The sequence below is a fragment of the Bos mutus genome, chromosome 25 (assembly GCF_027580195.1).
Source record: "Bos mutus isolate GX-2022 chromosome 25, NWIPB_WYAK_1.1, whole genome shotgun sequence".
In the NCBI taxonomy this organism is placed as follows: Eukaryota; Metazoa; Chordata; class Mammalia; order Artiodactyla; family Bovidae; genus Bos; species Bos mutus.
Window position 1 is genome coordinate 39,153,231 of NC_091641.1, and position 23,676 is coordinate 39,176,906.

The 23,676-nt window shown below is 52.3% G+C and overlaps 3 protein-coding genes across 10 annotated transcripts in view; 1 reads left to right on the forward strand and 2 right to left on the reverse strand.

Moving 5' to 3' along the window:
* CLUAP1 (clusterin associated protein 1) overlaps positions 1-3,668 on the reverse strand; it is a 30,513-nt gene extending 26,845 nt beyond the window's left edge. For 2 of the 5 annotated variants that reach the window (XM_070363196.1, XM_070363199.1), the window contains exons 1-2: positions 3,136-3,668; positions 361-472 (exon numbers count right to left, since the gene is read on the reverse strand). In XM_070363196.1, the coding sequence (XP_070219297.1) occupies positions 361-472; positions 3,136-3,157 (134 nt within the window). In that variant the 5' untranslated portion in view covers positions 3,158-3,668. Of the gene's footprint in view, positions 1-360; positions 473-2,701; positions 2,815-2,876; positions 3,107-3,135 lie in introns of those variants that run through there. The other 3 variants (XM_070363198.1, XM_070363197.1, XM_005901315.3) reach the window with 3 other exon arrangements.
* A 6,605-nt stretch (positions 3,669-10,273) lies between these two features.
* C25H16orf90 (chromosome 25 C16orf90 homolog) lies at positions 10,274-11,683 on the forward strand. Of its 2 annotated transcripts, none has more exons than XM_005901314.2 (3): positions 10,274-10,319; positions 10,746-11,099; positions 11,494-11,683. In XM_005901314.2, exons 1-3 carry the CDS (start codon positions 10,274-10,276, stop codon positions 11,649-11,651), a joined length of 558 nt encoding a protein of 185 aa, XP_005901376.1. In that variant the 3' UTR covers positions 11,652-11,683. The 2 variants fall into 2 exon arrangements, with proteins under 2 accessions (XP_005901376.1, XP_070218210.1); XM_070362109.1 differs by having other exon boundaries at positions 10,274-10,289.
* A 1,726-nt stretch (positions 11,684-13,409) lies between these two features.
* Positions 13,410-23,676, reverse strand: part of NAA60 (N-alpha-acetyltransferase 60, NatF catalytic subunit) — a 28,320-nt gene continuing 18,053 nt past the window's right edge. The window contains exons 3-8 of one of the 3 annotated variants that reach the window (XM_070362173.1): positions 20,628-20,743; positions 18,887-19,016; positions 17,784-17,880; positions 16,880-17,114; positions 15,510-15,862; positions 13,410-14,745 (exon numbers count right to left, since the gene is read on the reverse strand). In XM_070362173.1, the coding sequence (XP_070218274.1) occupies positions 15,706-15,862; positions 16,880-17,114; positions 17,784-17,880; positions 18,887-19,016; positions 20,628-20,737 (729 nt within the window). In that variant the 5' untranslated portion in view covers positions 20,738-20,743 and the 3' untranslated portion in view covers positions 13,410-14,745; positions 15,510-15,705. The remainder of the gene's footprint in view (positions 14,746-15,509; positions 15,863-16,879; positions 17,115-17,783; positions 17,881-18,886; positions 19,017-20,627; positions 20,744-23,676) is intronic. The other 2 variants (XM_070362172.1, XM_070362171.1) reach the window with 2 other exon arrangements.

The window sequence follows — 23,676 nt, forward strand, 5'->3', positions numbered from 1 at the left end:
TGTAGCCTGCAATGCCTAAAATCTTGATCATCTCCTTAGTAAAAAGTTTGCCAATCCTAAGCCAGATACTCAGCACGATGTGTGAGGAGGTCCTGTCGATCCCTGATGAGTGAGGGGATGACGAGTGTGGACCAGCACCCCTGTCAGCTTCCTGCTGAGACAGTCTTTTACCGCCTCCTGGTACACTCCCTTTCCCACAGCACTCCTTAACACTCATCTGACTTTTAACAGGTTACAGCCTAGCCTGTCAAATTTTGTTGAACTTTTCCTTTTGCTTCACAGAAGTATCCATTTTCTAGGTGGCTAATGAATAACATCTCGAATCTATTCTTAAACCACAGTAAAGTGCCCGGTTCTAACCTTTTCACAAGCCAGAGAAGCACTTCAGATACAAGCCCAAAATTTGGGGTGCGGAAGTTTTCCATGGAAATGTGTCGAGGGTATCCCAAGGCTCTCATCATCTCTGTAAAATCTGTCCAAGGTAAAAAAAACACAGTGTCGTCAGCTCCTCCTCAAATATCAGCTACTTATCAGCAGATATTTCCTTCGTTTTTCTCTTCTTACTCCCAACCTACTGACATGTTTATGGACTATTTATCAACTCTCTAAGAGAAAAACAAAAAGGAGATAAAATTGCTAACCTGCTTCCTGAAAAATGTTTATTTGAGTTCAATGGGAGAACTGGAAACTACGTTGAAATACGGTTTAGGAAATGCCTGTGAATTTAATTTCTCTTTTGGGTATCTCAACTATCTCCTGGCTATCTTTCTCTTCACTAGTCAAAATGAGAAATATCTGGTCTTACCAAATGCCATAAAGAAAAATATTTTAAAATGTTAACCTTTTTTTTTGTGGAGGTGATGGTGGTAGGGTAAAATTGATGTCTTCGTGTTACTTAGATGGATGTTCAAGAGAATGATTGAACTACAGAGCAAAACTTGGCTGTACTATGAAACAGACTAAGGAACAGTAATACTAACACTTGTTCTTAATACTGCAGTCACTAAGTTTTAAGCAAGACTTGCAAATAACATCCTTTTAGTTCCCATGATGTGCCAAGAATGCTTCTGACTAAATAATGTCTGTTTTCACTCTTCTTGAAGGTGGATATTCAAAATGTCCCAATGACATTCACAATAGGCTACCTGGTCATTGGAAATTAGGCTGAATTTCACCAGACAACAGAAGAGAAAGTATAAGCAGCGGAAAGAGCAGCAGAGGGCCTCTGCCATTGTTTGGGGGTATATTTAAATACAGCAATGAAAAATAAAGCAGCAGCCCTCCCACCACATGGTGAGGCCTAAACACTTCCTCTTACTAAGTAGTAGCCAAATTCTGTTAATTCTGCAGTATCATCATCAAAAGGAGACAAGTAAGATTCTTATCATGAACTGCCTAAAGCAGGCATTCATTTAAGGTAAAAAACGTTCAGAAATCCTTTTGTATGCTTTTCCCAAAACAACTCCATTCAGTGTCCCTTAGTAGAAGGCTGGCAGGGAGGAGAAACATGTCTCTACAACATAAGGTCTCCAAGAATGTCCAAGTCCCAGAGGGGAGAGATTCACACAACAGTGCTGCTGCTGCTAAGTCACTTCAGTCGTGTCTGACTCTGTGCGACCCCAGAGACGGCAGCCCACCAGGCTCCCCCGTCCCTGGGATTCTCCAGGCAAGTACACTGGAGTGGGTTGCCATTTCCTTCTCAATGCATGAAAGTGAAAAGTGAAAGTGAAGTCGCTCAGTCGTGTCCGACCCTCAGCAACCCCATGGACTGCAGCCTACCAGGCTTCTCCGTCCATGGGATTTTCCAGGCAAGAGTACTGGAGTGGGGTGCCATCGCCTTCTCCGCACAACAGTGCTAGTAGGCATCAATAAACTGTGATGCCTCTTCCTATATATTTACATTATAGAAAGAGCCCTTCACAACTGAAAGGAGTAATCTTTAATGGGGAAATTTCAGGCACTGGCAACTATTAGAAAATTGGCCTTAAAGAGGCCCCTCAAATCACACCAGAGAAGGCAATGGCACCCCACTCCAATACTCTTGCCTGGAGAATCCCATGGATGGAGGAGCCTGGTGAGCTGCGTCTATGGGGTCGCACAGAGTCGGACACGACTGAAGTGACCTAGCAGCAGCAGCAAATCACACCGATTGGCAACACCTGCTACACCTGTGCAGGTGGGGCCAGTTCCCTGAACTGCTTCAGATTCAGAAAACGATAGCATATAAAAGGCAAGAGATTGATTCACACAGTCCCACGTTTTGATCCTGATTTCCACCCAGTTCTAGCTGTATGATCTAAAGCAGCTATTTCATCTCCCTGCCTCAAAGTATTCCATCCAGGAATGACTCACCTCACTGTAACAGTGAGGACTAAAATAAAATATTAAATGTAAAATATTTGCTTTGTAACAGATGTTCCCCAGAACGGTGATAACTAGTTCTGTAATCCACATTTTTCCACTTCCCCACGCTCTTTGCAAAGGTACTTGGGTTCCCTTCTCCTCACCAGCCCCTTTTAGAAAGGGTGCAGGCTTTGGAGGTTCGACAACACGATTTCACACTCCAGCGCCAGCTCTTACCACCTATGTCCCCTGACCGAGGGACCTGACGTCTCTGTGCCCATTTCCTCGCCTAAACATAAGAGAACTGCTGTTCAGAGTAAATGAAATGATGGACACACACAAAACAGTAATCAACTACCTGAGAGATCACAAAAACTCGAAAAATTTTAGCCTCAATCATTATTCACCAGCCCCCTCTTCGATTCTCTTGTTCGCTTCTCGGAACTCTAAGCTAACCCAGCTCAAAATTGGTCGCTTTGGAAAACGGTGGTTTGCAATACAGTAGCGAACAGACCCAAATCAATTAAAATTACATAAAATTAAAACTTCGGTTCCTCAGCCGCACTGGCCGCATACACATCCACAGCCTCCCATCATAGCAGAAAGCGCTATGAGACAGACTGGGGCGCTCAGCCTGGCGGGGGGCGGCTCGGGTCAGGGGCGCCCCTGATTGCAGAGGCCCCGGAGGGGGACTTCGGCGCGAGAGTCTCGGCGGGGCTCGGACAGGGAGCCGGGGACCGAAGCCCCGAGTCTCGGGAGGACCGCAGGTCACATAGGGCAGGGATGCCTTACTGCGGAGATCACGGAAAGACATGGCGCTCAAGTGCCCAGGATCCCGAAGTCTCCACGGCTAGCTCCTTAGCCCTCCTGGGTTTCTATGGCAACGCACGGAGTCCCCGACGGCGCGCAGCCGGGGCCAAAAAGACTGGAAGCAAAGCAGACCGGGCCCTGTGCGCATGCTTTGTATGTGCCGGAGCGAAGGCGGCCGGCAGGCGGCATAAAACGCGACGCTGAGGAAGCGGGTGTGGCGTCAAAGTTCCCTTCACACACTTTGCAGATATTTGCACTGGCCGACACGCTCTGAGCACCTAAGTGCCTGTGCAAGGCGGTCTACATACTACTTTTCATTCCCGCCTAAATTCCTCCAGAAAGGATGTACACGATATCACGAAGCCAGGTCTCCCTTTTGAGTCCTACGCCCGGCACTCTTTTCTCTGGCATGTGTAAAACGGCTGGCCGCGCCCGCATCCGAAGCGCCTGCAGCGGGAAGCAGTTGAGGCCACGGACTGCAAGGTGAAAGCCAGAGCGGACCGAGGGGCGGCGAGTAGGCCGAGCCGCAACCCGCGCGTGCGCAGCGGGCTCGGGTTTTACGACAGGCCGGAAACCGGCGCGCCGGGAGGTTGTCCTGGCAACTCTGAGCTCTGAAGTTTGGAGCCGGTTTTTCCGCGCAGTGGAGGGAGGGGGCGGATCGGGGGTGCACCGCGCCTACCCCGTAGGCAGATCAGCTGTGGTCTCGGTTGGGAGCACTTTCTACCCGGCTGCCACGGCTGGGGACAGGCAACCGGAAGGGCTGGGGAGGTGAAGTGAGCTGAGCCCAGAGCGTGGACGAAGAGGGACTACCAATGCTAAGATGCCCTCCGCCCCTGTATTGGTTTTAGTGAAGTAACAGATGAATGCGCTGACCTTAAAGATTCTCAAAATAGACCCGCACATACATGGTAATTGGGATAAATAAAGCCCTTTAGTAGAGAAAGAATAATCGTTTTAGCAAATTATCTTGGAACAATTGGAAATGCAAACAAATGAACTTGCATCCTTACATGTAAAGGGTAAAAACGATGACTTTTCTAGAAGAAAACTTGGAAAGCTTTGTGACTGGGTTAAACAACAAGAGCCCTTAGATACAATACACTAAAAGTGTCATCCTTTAAAAATGTTTTTTAATGAATTGGACTTCATCAAAATTTAGAACTGCTCTTCAAGACACTTTTTAAGAAAATGAAAAGGTAAACCCACAGTCTAAAAGAAAATATTCACAAAACACAGCTGATTAAAAAGACTTCTGAAACACATAACAAACTTTCAAAACTCACTGAAGAAAACAATGAGAAAGCAGATCAAAAACTTAGTTCACAAAAGATATGGCAAATGTCAACAAAAAATTAGTCCAGCTAAGAAACGCATGAATTTATTCGAGCCAACCTGAGGATTATAATCAGGCAAGGAGTCTTTCAGAAAGCTCTAAGGACGGTCCAAAGAGGAAAGGGGTGAAGCTAGTATCATGTGATTTTAAGTAAGGGGTAGGTGCAATCAAGGGTACAACATTGTAGAGGTTTATTGCTATTAACAAGGAACAGACATTTTAGTTAATGGTTTAGTTCTTTTCTAAGTAGGCAAGATATAAGAAACTGAATTCGTACAATTTTCTCCTGAAAATACCTAACTATCTGAGGGCAGTTCTGCCAGTCTTCTGAGAGCACAAAATGCCTCATCCTGATCTTGGCCCTGAAGTTCGTTCGCTGTGTGTTGTATGTAGGTCAGTGACTGTAGTGGCAAATGACTCAATTGTAGAACTGGAAGGTGGGTAACATTCTTGGTTTTATAATCTCCTCTCTTTCAGTTTTAATTTTGACCAAGGCTTAGAGACATTTCATGACCAGTTTGTCACACAGCAATAGGAATGTTCACACCCAGGTCAAGCAAGGATTTCACTGACAGGCCACTCAATGTGCTATTATTGGACTGTTTAACAGTAGCCAAAAGCATCTGGACCATCTTGCCTATCTCTCTAGTCTGTTATGGTTCAGGAAATGGTTTTCTTTTATTGCTTCTTCCCATATCTAGAGTTACACTATTACAGTCATAAACTTTGGGAATTTCCTGGTGTTCCAGTGGCTGGGAACAGAGGAGGGAATTCCCTGGTGGCTCAGTGGTAAAGAATCTACCTGCCAATGCAGGAGACATTAAGACTTGGGTTTGATGCCTGGGTCATGAAGATCCCCAGAGAAGGAAATGGCAACCCAGTCCAGTATTCTTGCCTGGAGAACCCTATGGACAGAGGAGCTTGGCGGGCTACAGTCCATAGGGTTGCAAAGAGTTGGACATGACTGAAGCAACTTAGCATACACAAGTAAGTATTGAAATTAAGAACTTCCATTAGGTGTGGCCCAGTGTCTCCCTAGGTTGTCTGACCCAGTCTGTCTGCACAAATCGCTGTCTTTAAAAGACTGTTTATATTGGCCTTGCACATAAAGTTCACCAAACATACCTGCATAGTGACCCCTGACAGGATTGAGAAAGGAACATTATCTTCTAAGGAGTTACATGGCTGGTATTAGAAGGAGAAAAAGGAATCTTTATAGTTGAGCAGTTTTTCTGCCACTGCAGAGGTCTGGTTAGTGCATAATGCAGACACATAATGCACACTTGAGGGGAGAAGAGGAAGCACAAACGGGGAAAAAACTGATGTTTAAATTTTCCTGCCTTAAAATACTGAGTCTTGTTTTCTTACAAGTAATAAGCAAAGGAAAGGATGCTTAAGATTATTAGTCATTAGAGAAATGCATATTAAAGCACAAGATATCACTAGGCAGTTATTAGAATAGCTAAAACAACAAATCACCACAAAAACCCTGACAGTGCTAAGGGCTTGAAAGGATGGAGAGCACCTTGGACTTTCATACCTGATTGGTGAGAATATGAAAATGTACATCCACTTTGAAAACAGCTGGTACTTCTTACTAAACATACACTTAACATACAGTTCAGCAATCCCTCTCCCAGGTATTCACCAAAGAGAAACGAAAACTACTTACGTTCACACAGAAACCTATACACAAATATTAAGAGCAGCTTTATTTATAATTTCCCCAAACTGGAGACCACTTGGGTGCCCCTCAACTTAGAAATGGATAAACACATGTGGTACCATGGATTACCATTCAGCAATTTAAAAAAGAAGCAAACTGCTGAAATACCCAAGAACAACGGTGGCTCTCCAGTGCCTTATGCTAAGTGGAAGAAGACAGAGACTCAAAATGCTTCATACTATTGACTCCATTTATATGACATCCTGAATAAGATGAAAATATAGAGATAGAAAACAAATTAGTGGTTTCGAGGAGGAGCTGGATACGTAATAATGTAATAATGTGTGTGGGGAGGGAGTAATGAAACTGTTCTATATCTCGTGGTGGTAATTACATGACAGTAGCTGTTCGTCAAAACTCATAGATCTGGGGCTTCCCTGGTGGCTCAGTGGTAAAGAATCTGCCTGCCAATACAAGAGACATGGGAGATGAGGGTTTGATCCCTCATCTGGGAAGATCCCATGTGGTTTTTAATTATAGGCATCCTCAAGTGTGTGAAGTAGTGACTTAAGTTTGCGTTTCCCCAATGATTTAGGACACTGAACATCTTCTCATGTGCTTATTGACTATTTGTGTATGTTGTTTGGGGAAACATCTATGCAAGTTCACTCATTTTTAAAGTTGATTGTTTTGTCTTTTTGTTGTTGAGTTATAAGAGCTCTTTTTGTGTTCTAGATACTACACTCTAATCAGATACATGATTTGCAAGTATATTCTCTCATTCTATAAGCTGTCTTTTCACTTCTTGAGAGTTTGTGCTTTTTTGCAGCACAAAAATTTTCAAATTTTATAAAGACCAATTTATTCTTTTTCTTTTTTTGCTTGTGCTTTTGTTGTCATATCTAGGAATCCATTACCAAATCCATGGTGATGAACATTTCTTCAAAGAGTTTAGTTTTTGTATGTGGCGTGAGGTAGGGGTCCAGTTTCATTCTTCATTCATATATTTTTAATATTTTTATGTTATTAATTTTTTAATTAAAGGATAATTGCTTTACAGAATTTTGTTTTCTGTCAAACCTCAACATGAATCAGCCATTCAGTTCAGTTCAGTCGCTCAGTCGTGTCCGACTCTTTGTGACCCCATGAACTGCAGCATGCCAGGCCTCCCTGTCCATCACCAACTCCTGGAGCTTGCTCAAACTCATGTCCATTGAGTTGGTGATGCCATCCAACCATCTCATCCTCTGTCATCCCCTTCTCCTCCCGCTTTCAATCTTTCCAGCATCAGGGTCTTTTCAAATGAGTCAGTTCTTTGCATCATGTGGCCAAAGTATTGGAATTTCAGCTCCAACATCAGTCCTTCCAAAGAATATTCAGGACTGATTTCCTTTAGGATGGACTGGTTGGATCTCCTTGCAGTCCAAGGGACTCTCAAGTCTTCTCCAACACCACAGTTTAAAAGCATCAATTCTCCAGTGCTCAGCTTTCTTTTTAGTCCAACTCACATCCATACATGACTACGGGAAAAACCATAGCTTTGACTAGACAAACCTTTGTTGGCAAAGTAATGTCTGCTTTTTAATAAGCTGTTTTATAACTTTTTTTCCAAGGAGCAAGCATCTTTTAATTTCATGGCTGCAGTCACCATCTGCAGTGATTTTGGAGCCCAAAAAAATAAAGTCTGACACTGTTTCCAGTTTCCCCATCTATTTGCCATGAAGTGATGGGACCAGATGCCATGATCTTAGTTTTCTGATAGTTGAATTTTAAGCCAACTTTTTCACTCTCCTCTTTCACTTTCATCAAGAGGCTCTTTAGTTCCTCTTCACTTTCTGCCATAAGGGTGGTGTTATCTGCATATCTGAGGTTATTGATATTTCTCCCAGCAATCCTGATTCCAGCTTGTGCTTCATCCAGTCCAGCATTTCTCATGATGTACTCTGCATATAAGTTAAATAAGCAGGGTGACAATATACAGCCTTGACGTACTCCTTTCCCAGTTTGGAAGCAGTCTGTTGTTCCATGTCCAGTTCTAATTGTTGCTTCTTGACCTGCATACAGATTTCTCAGAGGCAGATCACACAGTTTGTTGTGATCCACACAATCAAAGGCTTTGGTGTAGTCAATAAAGCAGAAGTAGATATTTTTCTGGAACTCTCTTGCTTTTTCAATGACCCAATGAATGTTGGCAATTTGATCTCTGGTTCTTCTGCAGCCATAGGTATACACATATCCCCTCCCATTTGATATTCCCTCCCATCTCTGTCCCCATCCCACCCCTCTAGGTTCATACAGAGCCCTGTTTGAGTTTCGAGCCATACAGCAAATTCCCTTTGGCTATCTATTTTATATACGGTAATGTAAGTTTCCATGTTACTCACAACATATATCCCACCCTCTCCTCCCCTCTCCGAATGTCCATAAGTCTATTCTCTATGTCTCTTTCTCCATTGCTGCCCTGTAAATAAATTCAGTACCATTTTTCTAGATTCCGTATATAGGCATTAGAATACGACATTCATCTTTATTGTTCTTACTTCACTCTGTATAATGGGCTCTAAGTTCATCCACTTCATTAGAACTGACTCAAATGCATTCCTTTTTATGCTGAGTAATGTTCCATTGTGTATATGTACCACAACTTCCTTATCCATTCATTTGTTGGTGGACATCTAGGTTGCTCTTCATTCATATCTTGTTATATCATTATCCCAGCACTCTTTGTTGAAGTGACTATTAGTTCCTCCATGGAATAATCTTGATAATCTTGTTGAAAATAAATTGTCCAGCGATGTATGAATTTATTCTGGGCTCTCTATTCTATTGGAGAAGGCAATGGCACCCCACTCCAGTACTCTTGCCTGGAAAATCCCATGGATGGAGGAGCCTTGTGGGTTGCTGTCTATGGGGTCACACAGAGTCGGACACAACTGAAGCGACTTAGCAGCAGCAGCTCTATTCTGTTCCACTGGTCTAGATCTCTAGTCTTGTGCCAGTTCCACACTGTTTTGGTTACTGTAGTGTTGAACTGTATATAAGAAGTTTTTAAATAGAAAATCTTAGTCTTCAAACTTTTTAAGGTTGTTTTTGGCTTTTGGATTCCTTTGTAATTCCATATTAATTTTAGGATCAGTTTTCCTGTTTCTGCCTTCGAGGCCATTGGGATTTTTACAGGAATTGCATTGAATCTGTAGATCACCTTGGAGAGGACTGCTGTCTTAATATTAAGCCTTCAATCCACAAACATGGTCTTTTTCCATTTAAGTCTTCTTTACTTTCATTTGTTCTCTAGTTTTTAGTGCTGTCTTGCACTTCCATGATTAATTTTATTCTTTTTGTTCTTTCCTAGTGTATAGAAATATAGTTCATTGTGTGTGTTGATCACGTGTCCTGAGACTGCTCAACTAACTTATTAGCTCTGATAGTTTTACTAGCTCAAATAGGTTCTTTTATTTCCTTTGAGTGTGAATTAATTTCTTCTCTATATAGGACCATGTCATTTGTGAACAGAGGGAATTGAAAAGTTTAACTTTTAAAGAAATTGTTTCCCACTTGGGTGATATCATTTTCATCCCCCCATCCCCAACAGTATATGAGAGTTTTGGTTTCTCCAAACCCTTCCTCACACTTGGTACAATCCACAGGATACTCCATGGCCTACTCACGGGAAAATGGATGGAAAAGTTAAGGGACCTGCCCAGTCACCCAGAACCACCTTCTTGGCATGCTCAAAGCACTGATACAGGTCTCACCATGTCTGCGTCCCTAAACGTTCATTTTCCACCCACTGATGAGGACAAGGATACCCCAAGAGGTCACCCCAGGGAGTGACTCCCCAGACTGCAAGAGCCAAATCTGTTTTGCATGCCTGTCCCAAGCCAGAGAGACCAGGGACCTTCCCAAGGTTCTGCCCCATCCCCTTGCCCACCTACCACCCTGCCCCGGCTCTGTACATCATCCCCTGCCAAACCTGGAGGTCCAAGAGATGAGGGAGTCTTCCCTGTGACATCACAGAGCTGGTTGCCAAGGGAGCCCTGCAGACCCGCCTGCTAGGTGGCGGAGAGCAGAGCCCTGCTGCACAGGAGGCCCGGCCGCTCCGCCCCACCAGCTGGCCCTCCATGGAAGCCTTGGTCTGTGCGTTCTCTGAGCTGCGCATAAGAGAAGGTGCCGGGCTGCGGGGAGGAGAGGCAGGAGGAGAGATGCCCTCCTGTCCTGACCTGGGCCCAAAGCCACCAGGGTGGCCCTGGCGACATGCATGCTTGGGAGAAGGGAATGGCCACGGGTCCAGGCCACTTGACCCTGGACACTGGAATGCTCTTTTTAGGGCAGGGGACAATAGTGGGTGGCAGAAAGAGCCTGAAGTCCTGAAAAGATCTTGGTGCTGAGACCAGGTTTCTCAGCCCTCCCTGTGGGCTGGGAGGGAGAGGAGTGCTAAGTTGGATGAGGCGGGTGGGAGGCAGGGGGCGGAGTCCACATGACAGACAGGTAAGCTAAGGCTCTGCAGGCCAGGGTGGGGCTCATCATGGGACTGTTCTCCCCTCATGGCCAATGGGGCCCCCCGGCCACACCCTTCTGCTCTCCCCTCCACAGATGCAGTGAGCTGGGCCCCAGGACGCACCAGTCACCCCGACACACCACCCAATATCTATGAGGGGGGGCTGGGGGCCCAGCAGCAGCAGTGCCCCAGTGCCCAGGGAAGCAAGCCCAAGAACTTCCGGCTACGCCACCTCCGGGGCCTGGCTGTCTACCTGCCGGGCCACCTGCAGCCTGCTGGCCAGTGTGAGAGCCACTGGCTGGGTCGGCTCCTGGCCGGGGGCTGCCTGCCACAGCCCGAGGGCCTGGTCTGGCCCCTAGATTTAGCACATGGGACTGTGGGCCGAGGTAACAGCCACCGCTCAGCCCTTCTGGAAGCTCAACTGCCCAGGGACAGCCGGGGAAATACAGGTGAGCCTGTCCAGGTGACACAGAGCTAGGGACAGGAGGGAGAGACCCAGGGCAGGGGTGGGCTAGGCACTCAGACGGACCCAGGTGGTCCCTCTCCACTCCTGAGCTGCCTGGGTACCTGTCCCAGCTCTCCACTCGATGAGGGACCTCGGGCTGCTTTCCCCCACTGGCTGTGCCTCAGTTTCCCCATTTGTAAAGTGAGGGGTGTAAGTTAGAGAAGGGTCTTTCCTGCTTGAAGCATGTCTCCCTCTTTCTCCTCCTCCGTGGGGTTTTCTTTAAGAACTGCCCCCCTCCCCTCTGGCTTGGAAGAATGCCAGGTTCAAGGGTCACAGGGTGGGCTGGCAGCCTCCCCTGGGTCCCTCTGAACGACTCCTCTCTCTCCCTCTTTCCTCAGCTTCCAGTTCCAGCATGGACCCAGCCAAGGGTGCCCCCTCCCAGTCTGGTCCCCCTGAAGGCTTAGGGCTCAGGCCTAAGAGATCCTGGGGGGCCCCAGAGGAGACCACATGTCCCTTGTGCAAGAGAACCCGCTCTGGGGGCCTGGAGAGGCCGTAGGGATCCGAGTGCCAGGGCTGGTTCTCCCAGCTCAGGACAGGAGGGGAGAGGGTGGCCCCAGGAGCAGGAGGAGACAGGTTCGGGGTCGGGGGGAAGGGCTCAGCCCCCACCACACCGAGACACCTGGGCAGCTGCCCAGCACCAGAGCCTGGGCCAGCCTGGGGAAAGCTTGAGGGTGGAGGGAGGAGGAAGAGGTCCCACGAGAGGGACAGAGAAAAAAAGAAGCCGGGGCATGCCCCTGCAGCCTGCTTCAACTCACGTCAGCCACGGGTACTGGGGAGGCCAGGTGGAGTGGAGAGCTGGGCTCCTGAGGGGCCGGGGAGCCTACAGATCTAATGTCAATAAAAGCCAAGGCCTGCGCTTCAGTCCCTGGGTCTGTCTGTCGTCAGGCCAATTCGGTCAGAGAAACGGCCCCTTGGCATGTGTGCTCTGAGAGCTAAGTTCGGTGTCGCTCCCAGGAGAATCAGAGGTGCTCCCACCCTGAAGAGGGTGCTGTCCTCCTCTGGTTGGGCAGGGTCTTGGCACGCCTACCAACAGGGCATGGTGTTCTGGGTGAAGAGGGCAGAGGACAGAGAAAGTTAGGCCGGGTTCAGGGAGGGTGTTGGGAAGGAAAGCAAGTTCCCAACCCGGTCAGAAATGTTGGCCTTGGCCCCACGCCGCCCACCACTGAGGCCACAGTGGAGTTCACGCTCCCTGGGGACCCCTGGCCGCCCTGACTCTCCAGACAGAATGGGCACAGCCCTTCTCCCAGCAGGGCAAGGCTCCAGGCACCCAGGCATGGGCTTGCTGTACCAGGAGGTCCTCACCCTGCCCTGCTGCCATCTGGGGCTGGGCTGCTGTCTGTCTCGGGGGCCATCCTGTGTGCTGTAGGATGTCTAGTGTTGTCCCTGGCCTCCATTCACTGCATTCCAGGAGCGCCCTCCTCCTGGAATGTGGCACAACCACAGCCTCTGGGTGGCCTCATGTCCCCTGAGGGGCAGAATCACTCTGGCCGAGACCCCCTGTTCCACATCACTGGGCTTTGGCCTGTGGAGACTGGATGGGAGGATCCAGGTTTGCCTCCATGTTCCTCGCCATCTCTGGCTTCCTGTCCCGGCAGCCCGAGCCGGGCCAGGGCCCACCTGCCCCTCTCATGGGCATCTGTCAGACCACACGTGATGATGTCAAGCACATTCTGGACGTCGGGACAGCGGGCATCCTTCCAGACACAAGGGAAGGCTCCCTCAGGCCCTGCCCCATCCCTGTATCCTCGGACGGCAGATTCTGGAGACGCTGGTCCCTGGTTGGGGCGGGGGAAGGTCCAAGTCGGGGCCACCAGCCCCAGGCCCTGTCCCGCAGGAGGGCCATCTGGGGGAGGAGCAGCCCTTGGGAACAACGCACCCAGGCTATGGAGGGACCCGACTTCCACAGGCTGGGCTCTCAGGCCCACTGCTCACAGCTGTGTGGCTCCTGGGCAACTCCCAGCCCCTCAACCAGTTTTCCTCATTTGTTTGATGGAGGGACAGGCATGACCCCTGTCCCCAGCGAGGCCAGAGGCAGAGCCCCCGCCTGACCACTGCTTTGCCATCAGTTCTAGAGCCTCTTCCAGGGCTACATTCCATTCCTTAGCAGGGGAAGTTACAACTAGAATTGTAAAAAAAACAATCGCCCATTGAGCTGGAAGCCAGCTTTGGGACTTGCCAGGGGACAGGCACCTCCTGAGCTGCCCTCAGCCTCGGGGTGGGCCCAAGGAGCAGGGCCAGGAGCGCAAAGAGCCTTCAAAGACCGAATGTGACCAACTGAAGTCTATTTATTTGTTTGTAATGAGAAGAAACACTACAATCTGTTCAACACTGGGCTGGACACTGCAATGATTAGGGGGCGGGATGGAGGGGCAGGGCAAGGCCTCTGAGCTCATTACCAATGTCCAAGGCAGAACATTCTGGAAGACTCTTCCCTTACCCCAAGGGCCGGGAAAAAAAAAAAAATTACATGGTCATTGTTGATTCAGATTAGGGAGGACACCTAGCTGGGCCTCAGCGTGAAGCTGATGTCAGCTCGGAGGAGGGGAGGCTGAAGCCCTCCTGCCCAGATGCCCTTCATCCCGGGAGCCCCCAGGCTTGGAAGTTCCAAGGGAGGGAAGGACGCGGTCACGCAGCCCCACCTGCCCTGTTCCCTCTCCAGCTCTTGGGCCAAGCACAACTCTGCACCACCCCGCCTGCTCCAGAAGGCAGGGCGGGCAGCGAGCAGCTCTAGGGGATCCGTGCACACTCCCCTCAGAGTCTCTGCTCCAGAGGCGGAGGGATCACAAGGCACGTGACTGCCCACAGCCTCAAAGGCTGGGTCTCACTTGGTCAACGCAGTGTGCAGCGTCGTCCTCTGTCCCCTTTGTATCTGGCCAGGCCTCAGAGCTGCAGCTCAAGGGGCTGGGAGCCTGGGGGCGGGGGAGGGGGGCATGGACCCTGGGGATCCTTATCGGCACACGTCCTCAACCTGGCTCCCCACAGCAGCTCAGGTGAATGGCACGTCCACCGTCGGCCGGGCAGCTCCGGTCACCCGGGACAGAATGAAGCCAGCCCGTGGGAGGACTCATCCTCCTGGTGGGGGTGTGAGCATCCAGCCCGTTATCCTGAGGCCCATGTGGGGAGCAGAGCCTGAGAGTCGGAGCTCAGAGTGTGGGTGAGGGGCCTCTCTGGCTGTCCCCCAGGAGCCCCAGCCCCAGGTAGAGGGATCAGATTGCTCCCTGCTCCCGGGCCTCTGGGGGCTGGCTCTGGACGAGGGGCTGGCATTCCCGGTATTCGACCCCTTGTTTTTTTCAGGCTCCTGTGTCTTTAGGGTCAAGTGTGTCCATAACACTTGGGTTCCTCCCTCTGAGAAGTTAATTCTGGCTTTGGAGGAAGGAGCTGGAAGGAATGGGCTGAGGATGGGGGGAGGCTGGTGAGGGGCACAGAGAAGAAGCCCCTCCCCACGGCCTTGCGCCCGGGGCAGCGGAAAAAACAGACCACAGTGAACGCTGCCACCAGGGCCGCCCATGAGGCCGGTGTGCACACGCAGGGCTGGGCCAGGGCTCAGCAGAACTGAAGGTTTTCAGAGCGGGTAGGAGGCCTGGGAGAGCCTGTGGGGTAGACAAGAGGGGAGCAGGGTGAAGGCCAGGGTGGAAACGCTCTGCCCCCACCCCAAGGAACTGGCCCAGGAGCTCCAAGCCAGGCGCTGGCACTCCTCCAGGCCCAGAGTTCCTTCCAAGGACCACCAGCTCCCCTCGGTCCCTTGGTCCCAGCACAAACCATGGCACCAACAGGGGTGCCAGCCCAGGAGGCCACGGAGCCCTGCCATGTGGGCTCGGCCCCTGTCACAACCTGCTCCGGGTCATGTCCACGCATGAATGCATCCTGGTGTCCCCATAGCTCTCAGAAGTGGCCGTGTCTGGGCAGAGCACTCAGCCAGGAGCTCAGAGAGTGAGCAGGCGCCGCTGGCGCTGTCAAGGCCACGTGTACACCCAAGGAAGCACGGCCAGGGACACGGTGGCACCACGGCCTGGGAAGGAGAAGCTGAGCATCCGGGGCCCCGGGGGAAAGAGACTTGATCTTTCGGTAACTTTCAACTTTTGAACCACGTAAGTATGTTATTTTTTTAAAAAAGGAGTTTAGGGCGTGAAAAGACAATGCTCTGGCCAGGGCTCAAGGACTCTGCTTTTCCTCCAAAAGTTTCCCAGAGGTGGTCAGGGATCCCCCTGGCCCTGGGCTCTGTCGCCCATGACCTGTGTGGCAGATGCCCACCTGGGGCTGCCTGTTCTCACTGCTGACGGCGCGGGGCCCCTCACTTCCCTGACCATCACCCCCTAGGCTCTCCTCCACTTCCCACAACCCCTGCTCCGGGTACCTGGGGAGACAGGGCATGCCCCACGTTGCTCTGCTCCCGAACCTGTGTAGCACCGGCCTGCGGCTGGGGCGGGTCGACCAGCCCGGCAGGTGGCCACCAGTTCCTCTGCAGAGGACAGCCGCAGTCAGATGGCCAGGAAGGCGGCGCCCGCCAGATGCCGGGGGGGTGGGGCCCGGCGGAGGCTGCCTGGCTGGCGTCACATGGTCCGGCTGTACTCGATGCCGCCCTTGGTGGAGATGCTAGACCATGGCAAGAAGCTGCAGAGCAGGCTCTGGGCCTGGCGGTAGATCCTGTGTGGGATGGAGCAGGGGCTCAGGTTCGCTAGCGCGGAGCCCAGGTGCTGGATGTAGTCCGTGCGGCTCCGTTAAGGAAGATTCCGCCTGGCCTGCCCGCCTGCCCGCACGCCCTGGGCCGCTCGGTCAGCACGGTGACCCGCAGGGGCTGCCTGCACACAACACACCGCTCCTGCGGGCGGCCATGAGCCTGCGTGGCCTCTGCAGGGCTGGGAGCCCCATCAGATGGAGGGGGCTCTGCTGTGCAAACACAGGACCTTCGAGGTGCAGCCCCACACGCCCGGACCCGACTGAGGCTGGACGCGACTGGGAGCCGGGGGCGGGGTCTGGTGGAGCAAGAGCTCCTGTTGCCCCTATGCCGGGCCCTGTCCTTGAGACGAGGAGGGGTCTGCAGTCCCCACCCCGTGGACACCCACAGAGAGCGCCCCCCTTCACGTGAGCCAGGCCTGCAGGCTTTTGGGTCACCCCTGTTTTTCCTGTTTATTTCCCTATGAAATGGATAAAGCCTGGAATCATTCGTTTAACTTCTGTCTCTCACATACACACATTATTTTGGGGGCCACTCCCTGTGACTGTTAGGAAGACTCCTGGCCTCCATCGAATCTGTCAAGGGCCAGAGAGAATTGGCCCTTGAAGAGGAAGGTTGAAGAGGAGGGTGGAGGGCAGGGAAACCCAGCTGGGTCACGCACCCGATAAGGAAGGTTTGAATCCAGAGTTCAAAATCAACAAACCACTCTTTTCGCCTCCCGCGCTTGTTTTCTCCCGTCAGCACTAAAGCAGGGGTTTTTGTCTGCCTTAGTCACTGCTGCATCCCCCTCGACCTCAAATAGGAGGCTCTCAGTAGATACTTGACGGATGGATCTTGGGCCAGGCTGACGTCCAGGGAGCACCTACTTTCCCAGCATCCACACCCAGACCATTATATCCTGTCAAGATGTGCTGGTCAGAGTTGCCCACAACACTTGGGTCCCATGAACTTGGCCTCAGGGATGCCACGTGAAGGCAACCGTGGCTTCAGTTGGCACACAGACCCCACTAGGAAGCCACCAGCCCTCACCCCCGAGAGAGAAAGGATATAAGATAGTCCAAGGGGGGTGGCCGCCGTTGATGTAGAGGACGTAGGTAAAGCCATCTTTGAGGACCCCGCGGATAGAGTAGTAGTAAGGGAGATAGTGGTGCTGCTTGAAGTCTCTGTTCTCGTAGAAGCTTATGGCTGTGTTGTTGGTGGTAAGGACGTGCAGGTAGATGGCTTTGCAGTGGTCCTGGGCAGTGGTTGATATGTGATCCTTTAGACTCTCAAGTAACAGGGACCCTGAGGGGTGACAGGAAAGGGGCGGTGGGGGGAAGGGAGCGTGAGGCAAAGGCTGATCTTCCAAAACCACCCATTGCCGGAGTCCCTAACGTCCGAACCCTTGGTGGGGCTTGTCAGCTGAGGCTCGAATGTCCCGGACGAGGATGTAAGCCAGCCACAGTCCCTCCCAAGGGCTGGACCTACAGTGAAACTCACTGCCCTTTTAGCCCAGGAAAACATGGAGTGGAAGGGCCTGGTTACGAGGGAAGATCCCGACGCTCGCTGGCCGCGTGGGACAGGAGTTTGGAGCTGTGTGGGCGGCAGGGCCCCCAAGGGTGGCAGGCATCCGATAAACCATGGTTGGGACTGTTCCTTCAATTACGCGCGAGAGGCACGGTCAGAGGGGCCGTTCTCTGATGAGGATGCCCGGCAGGGGTTATTCATCTGATCTCACCAGATCTGGGAAGGAGGCCACAGCAGAAAGACCCAGCGAAACGTGGAAAGAAGACAGGCTGAAGGCTGAGAGTGGGTGGGGCCGGCAGACTTGTCGGGGGCAGGGAACGAAGGAAGGGTGCGAGTCTGGCCCCAACAGAGGGCCGAAGGATAGAGCAAGACAGAGACTGAGCAGGTCTTATGAGAGAGTCGGCAGGGAGCAGAGGTGAGCTGGGGGGACTTACAGGCCCCCCTTACCTATCCCGTGCTTCCTGAACTCCTTCACCACTCCCAGGCTGAGGATGTACGCGACCTGTGTGTCCACAGAGAAGCTGGAGGCCAGAATATCTCCGTCCTAGAGAGAAAGTCAGAGACCGCAGAGTCAGCAGTGGAGGCCCCGGTCCTGCTGCAGGACACGCACAGCTCCTGGGCCAACTTCCGGGACACACACCTGGGGGAACACCGGGGCAGGAGAACCCAGGACAGAGGGCAATGGAGAGCCACCCCAGCCCCATGGAAGCGAGAGGCTGCGGGCCCTTCTGTGAGAAACTGCTGCGAACAAGGCACACGCAAAGTTGCTTCTCTTGGGGCGGGTGGTAAACCAGGCGGGAGGGTTAGCAAAGCCGGACCAGAGCAGTCACGGTGGGAAGAAGCGCTGCTCAGGGGGCCCTTGGTCCGTGTCAGTCCATGTGCCAGGAGACAAGGCGGCCCCACGGGGTGTGGGCGCTGTAACTGAAGGATCCCACACGGTCCCATGGGGTCCTGGAGTACAGGGGGAGGCAGGTGGGGGCGGCCGAGCGACATGACACCCCACGCGGCCTCTTGGCTCCAGAGATGGACCACCGGACTGGGAGAGTCACGCCTCTGACCAGGACCAGGGTCTCATGTTCTTCTGCCTCACAAAGAACCGGAAGGCTCTGCCATGTGTGTGGTTTTCGCTCCCTCACTGGAAAGGACACTTGTGACTCGGCTTGTGTCCTGTCCCGTGCTCGCTAAGTGGCTCCCAGGTGCTGGATCAGGGGCAGCCTGGCCCATTCTCACCCCAGCCTCCGCCCAGCAGTTAACCTGGACACAGGAGGACCCACCACTGGCCTCAGGGAGGAAGCCTCCTTCCGGCTCTTGTGACTCGAAGCCACAGGAAGCCCGTGTACCGATCACCCTCCTCCCTACTTCACGACAAGGGTCACTGTGAAGCCCACAGTCAGGTCGTGCAACTTAATGCATGTATGACTGTGTCACAAACACACAGAATGAAACCAACCACCTAGGACTCACACCTGTCCAGGCTCCCAAGAGGATGGGGCCCAGCGCAGGCAGCGTCCAGAGGTGTCAGCCCCTGAGCCATCGCTGCAGACACTCACCTCCTTGTGTATCTTGGTCCGATTCTTAATTTCAGCTACAATCATCCCCACGATGTCACCCCTGTAGGTCGCGGCGAGGGAAAAGAACTTCTTGTTGGAGGTGATATCACGATACCATGAGTCTGGGTACCTGAGGAAGAGATAAACGCACGTGGACTGGCCGAAGGTCAGGTCCAATCACCACTGTGCTTCAGAGTGGAACCACGGAGGACCCTTGGCTGCTCCGTCCAGCACTCAGGGTCTGCCCACCACCCAGTCTCCACCAAAGGGCATCACCCTCAGAGTTGCAACTTCTGATAGCCGTTATCTGTCCAGACGGGACCATTCACTGCTGAGTGGCCTTTGAGTTTTGGGCACATGAGGGCAAGGTGTGTCCAGAGCTGCTGGGGCTGCTCAGCAAGAACCCCGAGGGCAGCGGGGAACAGAGCAGTGAGGCAGTGCTGAAAAGGCAGAGTCAGCTGCAGCCCAGGAGACTCGGACAGGTGGGAGTGAGGGGTGGTTTCCTGACAGGCTAGGTTAGCCTGGGATTCCTTTCTTGGGACCAAGAGCAGAGGAGGGTCTCAGACCCCGCCTGGAGACCCAGGGAGGTGCTCTCCTCAGGTCTGCTCTGTAGAGGCCACTGCCCCACTGTCCCTGCCAGAAAGTTCCACAGAAGCTGAGCATCACCCAGCCTCCTCTCCTGGTCCGTCAGTCCCACCTTCTGACCAGCAGTGTCAAGCTGGCACAGCGGCCAGGAGTGAGCCACCACACGGCCCGAGGGGACTACAGTTCTGTCCACCATCTTTAGAACCTAAGGCCTCCAGCCCAGCCATCTCCAAGGAGGTAGGAAGGCCGGGCTCCTCAGAGGCCCATAGACTCCGGCCGGTAAGGCTCCACCCACCCCAGGTCACCCTCAGCAGGGTCTACTGCACAGACTTGCTGGATTCCTGTCCAGCGGTGGGACTGCTGGGCTGATGGTCACTTTCTATGAAACCACCACTAGCCCACAGCACACTCCAATCAGGGAAGTAAGGGGTGGATGACCGGCTTGAGCAGGTCTGAGGCTGAGACTCATGGAGACGTGATGTTGGCAGGATAGTGTTTATTTTCAATTTTTAAGAGTTTGTACTATTTTTCCTCACTATAAATGCTCTACGAGCACATTATAGGAAAATGCAGGAAACAGAGACAAGCAAAACCAAACAAAACTTGTAGTTGCTAATCATCCACCCAAAGAACTACCAAAAACATTTGCTACATGGCACACTTCCTCCTAAGCTTTTATCTTGTATATGCTTTCAAATAAAAGAGGGATTGTGGTATATCCTGGCTTCTCGTCTGCTTTTTTCACCTACTATTTCACACACACACAGACAAACATATAAACCTCGAGGACAGATTTCTTTGTCCCTGGCTGGATAATATTGTACTTCTGCATGTATATCCCCTGATGTAGGGAACCAATTCCTTTCTGTTAGGACACTTAGGTTGCTTCTCGATTTTCTGAATGTCATAAGCAGCACTGCATGAAGTGTCCTTGTAACTGAAGATTCTCTGCAAGGCCCTTCCCGATCTCTGTACAAGAACATGGTGAGGTGCAGAGAGACCAGGAGCGCCAGGGAGCAGGGCCTGGGGCCCCGACGGGTGAGGGGGCTCTCGGTCACCAAGGACCAACACAGCGAGCCCCCCAGCTTAAGCACTCTGTGCACAGGCCCCCGGACACCCCCACCCCAATGCCCACCTGCAGACCCGCTGGACTTACTCGATGGGGAACCAGTCGCCGCACAGGTGCTTCACGGTGTCTATGTCATCGTGGCAGAGGAGGCGCAGGCTGACCTCGCTGAGCGCGCTGGACGGCACCGCCTCTGTCATTCACACCTGTGGGGGAGGGGCGTCAGGAGGGCGGCGCACGCCCCAAACCTCCTCTTCAGGCAATCTGCAGGGCTAGCAGGACGGGAACGCTCACAGTGGCCCCGTGGGTGGAGGGCCTCTCCCCTCATGAGTGTTCCCACACCAGGCATCACAGACACCCTACCCTGCAGAGAAGGCCTGGGAGGATGGGGATACCCAGAGGCCCCCTCCCTGCTCACCCGGGACGCTCCTGAGCCCTGTGGAGGGCAGCTGGCCTCTGTTCTCTCCCCGCTCAGCCCCACTGAGCTGCACACTGAGTGCCCACACCCACCCCGCTTCCCCTCACCCGCTGTTCCTCCACTGGGAGGGCACACGGCCCCGCCTCTCTGCCTGGGTCAGTGGCATCCTATGACCCAGAGCTCAACGGCCCCAGGGACCTGGTGGATTTAGAGTGGCACTTACGGGATGGGCTGTTTCTCCTCCCCATCCAGGAGATTAAGATTCATGTACAGAGAAAGACTTCAAGAGATGCCAGAACTTCAAGTCAGGGGCCACGAGTTGCAACGACTAAATCAGGAAGCTATGCTCAATCCAGACAGGAGGGTCAAGTGTGGGCTCCGACGAAGCACCTACACCCCCAGGACCAAGCAATCGCCAAGGAAAAGCCGAACCCTGCACCCCCTGAGATCCTGCAGCCACAGGACCCCCAGGGATAGAGGCCAGGCTGCCAGTGCCTCCAGTAAAATACACAAAGCCCTTTGGTCCCAGCCTAAAGTGCTGGGTCTGAAGCAGATCAAGCCTCGAGGCTACCCAGTACACGGGCACCATGACATCTGACACACACAGAAGGGGTGGCATTCTACGTGACAGCTGCCTGCTCTCTCCAAACACTCATTGTCATTAAAAAAACAGAAGCAGACTGAAAGAGACAGGGAGACCTACAACCAAACATGATGTGCAAACTCCTTCTGGGAAACACAAAAAGTCAAACAGCATTTGGGAGAAACTTAAATGTGGGCTGGATGCAAGATGATGAATTTATTATGAAATGATTATGAACCTGTTACTGTCTCAGACGTGGAAGGTGGAGTGCTCCTGTAGACGGTCTTAGAGATGCTCTGCTGAAATACTTCAGAGCGAGGCATCATCAGGTTTAAAACTAAATAACTCAAAATTTTTTCAACTGCTTAGGAAGCAAATGTGACAAAATGCTGTTAGTGGTTGCATCTAAGTGGCAGGTTTATATAAAACAGGAACTGACTGTTTACACATTCCATTTTTCTATGTATTTGAAATTTTCCTTAACAAAAGTTGTGGTCAGGGCTGGGGAAACGATGGTTCTGTGCGGGGGCACTGCGAGGACCCAGGCAATGCCAGAGGCCAAAAGGGTGCCCGAGGCCAGAGCCCTCCTGCTGCTGGAAGTGCGACGCCCTCCTCTTGGGCAACAAGACTGCCTGCTCTCATCACCCTTGGCAGAGCTTCAGGTGTCTCACTGGTTGTGCCCAGCAGGTTCTCAACCAAGAGCTGGGGTGCTCTGAGCTCCGCAGGAGGAGGTACAGGACAGGAGGCGTCGGCTCACCCTCCGCAGTCTCTCCCCGGAGTTGGCAGGACAAGTGCCGGCGACTGACAACCCCAGCTGCAGAGCTGGGGGCGCAGTTACTCCGCGCGGCCGCAGGCAGATGCTGGGTACCTGGGGAGCTGGCACCACAGGGAGCACGGTACCTGTGGTACCTGCACCAGGAGGCTGACTACAAAGAGGCTGGGGTGGGCACTTCCCGAGGGGATGGAAATGTTTTGTATCTTGAGTTACGTACACAAACGTATATACACGTATGTTAAACTCATTGGGTGTATTCTGTTGTATGTATGTTAAACTTCCATAAAGTTGGTTTTAAAACATTTTAAAGGTTGAGGAGTGACAGCAAAGGGAGAGGCTGATAATAAACAAGCAACTTGCCCGTCCTGGGATTTATACATTTTCACCCTAGTGTCCTTGTGACGATGCTCTTGACCAAAGGGGCAGGATTTCCCTGTTCAGCGTTCATAAAGAACACTGGCCTCTAAGACACACAGCTATTTGTGGATTCTCACATCCCTATTAAAAGTACTTGGATGTTTTCAAAGGCCGTTCTTTAGATGCCTTGATTTAAAAATAGAGACATGTCACATCTAACTAAGGGGAAATGTAGTATATTATTGTGCCTGATCTGCCCGAGCCCAACCGACAGGAGTGGAGGAGGGAGAATCCGGCACCCACATGCCAGAGAGAAAGGGATGTTTGGGGGGTGGGCGGGTGGTCAAGACAGAGGGGGTATGGTGGGCAGCGCTGGTCCACCACTGGGGGAGAGGCCGGGAGACTGACATCTGACACCTCTGGGGACCCCGCTTGTCCACCTGGAACCTTCAGCCAAGTACTGACCTCCTGTTGCTATGTGCTGCCCTACGGGCTTAAGGGACAAGGACTCAGAAGACTCACTGGAGGACAGAGGTGGCAGGTGAACCAGAGCAGAGCCCCCGGGTCAGCCCTTTGTCCTGAGCCCCAGGGGGCTGGAGCCGCAGGCACACAGGCCACCTTTCCGTGCATTTCCCTACAAAGACACAGACACACAGATCCTACGATAGCAGGGACGCACTGTGCAGGAGAAGACACAGTTCCGGCCTGCAGCAAGAGTTCTTCCGGGCTTGCTAGGTCTGCCTTCTGCCCTTGGCCTGCAGGGGTGGGCGAGTGGAACATTTCTAGAAGGGACAGAAATTGGATTCTCCAAGACGATGAAGGGCCAGCCCACTCACCTCTCCATCTGCCCTTTCTCCTTCCCTAAACCTCGTCCCCGTGGGCTGTCTGCAAGAGTCATCTTCCTTCTGAGCTGAAATGACCTCTCGGGTCCCTGGGTTGATGCCATGCGGTGGCTGGGGGTGATGCCTGATCACCTGGGCGTGCGCTCCCAGACCCCACTTCCCGA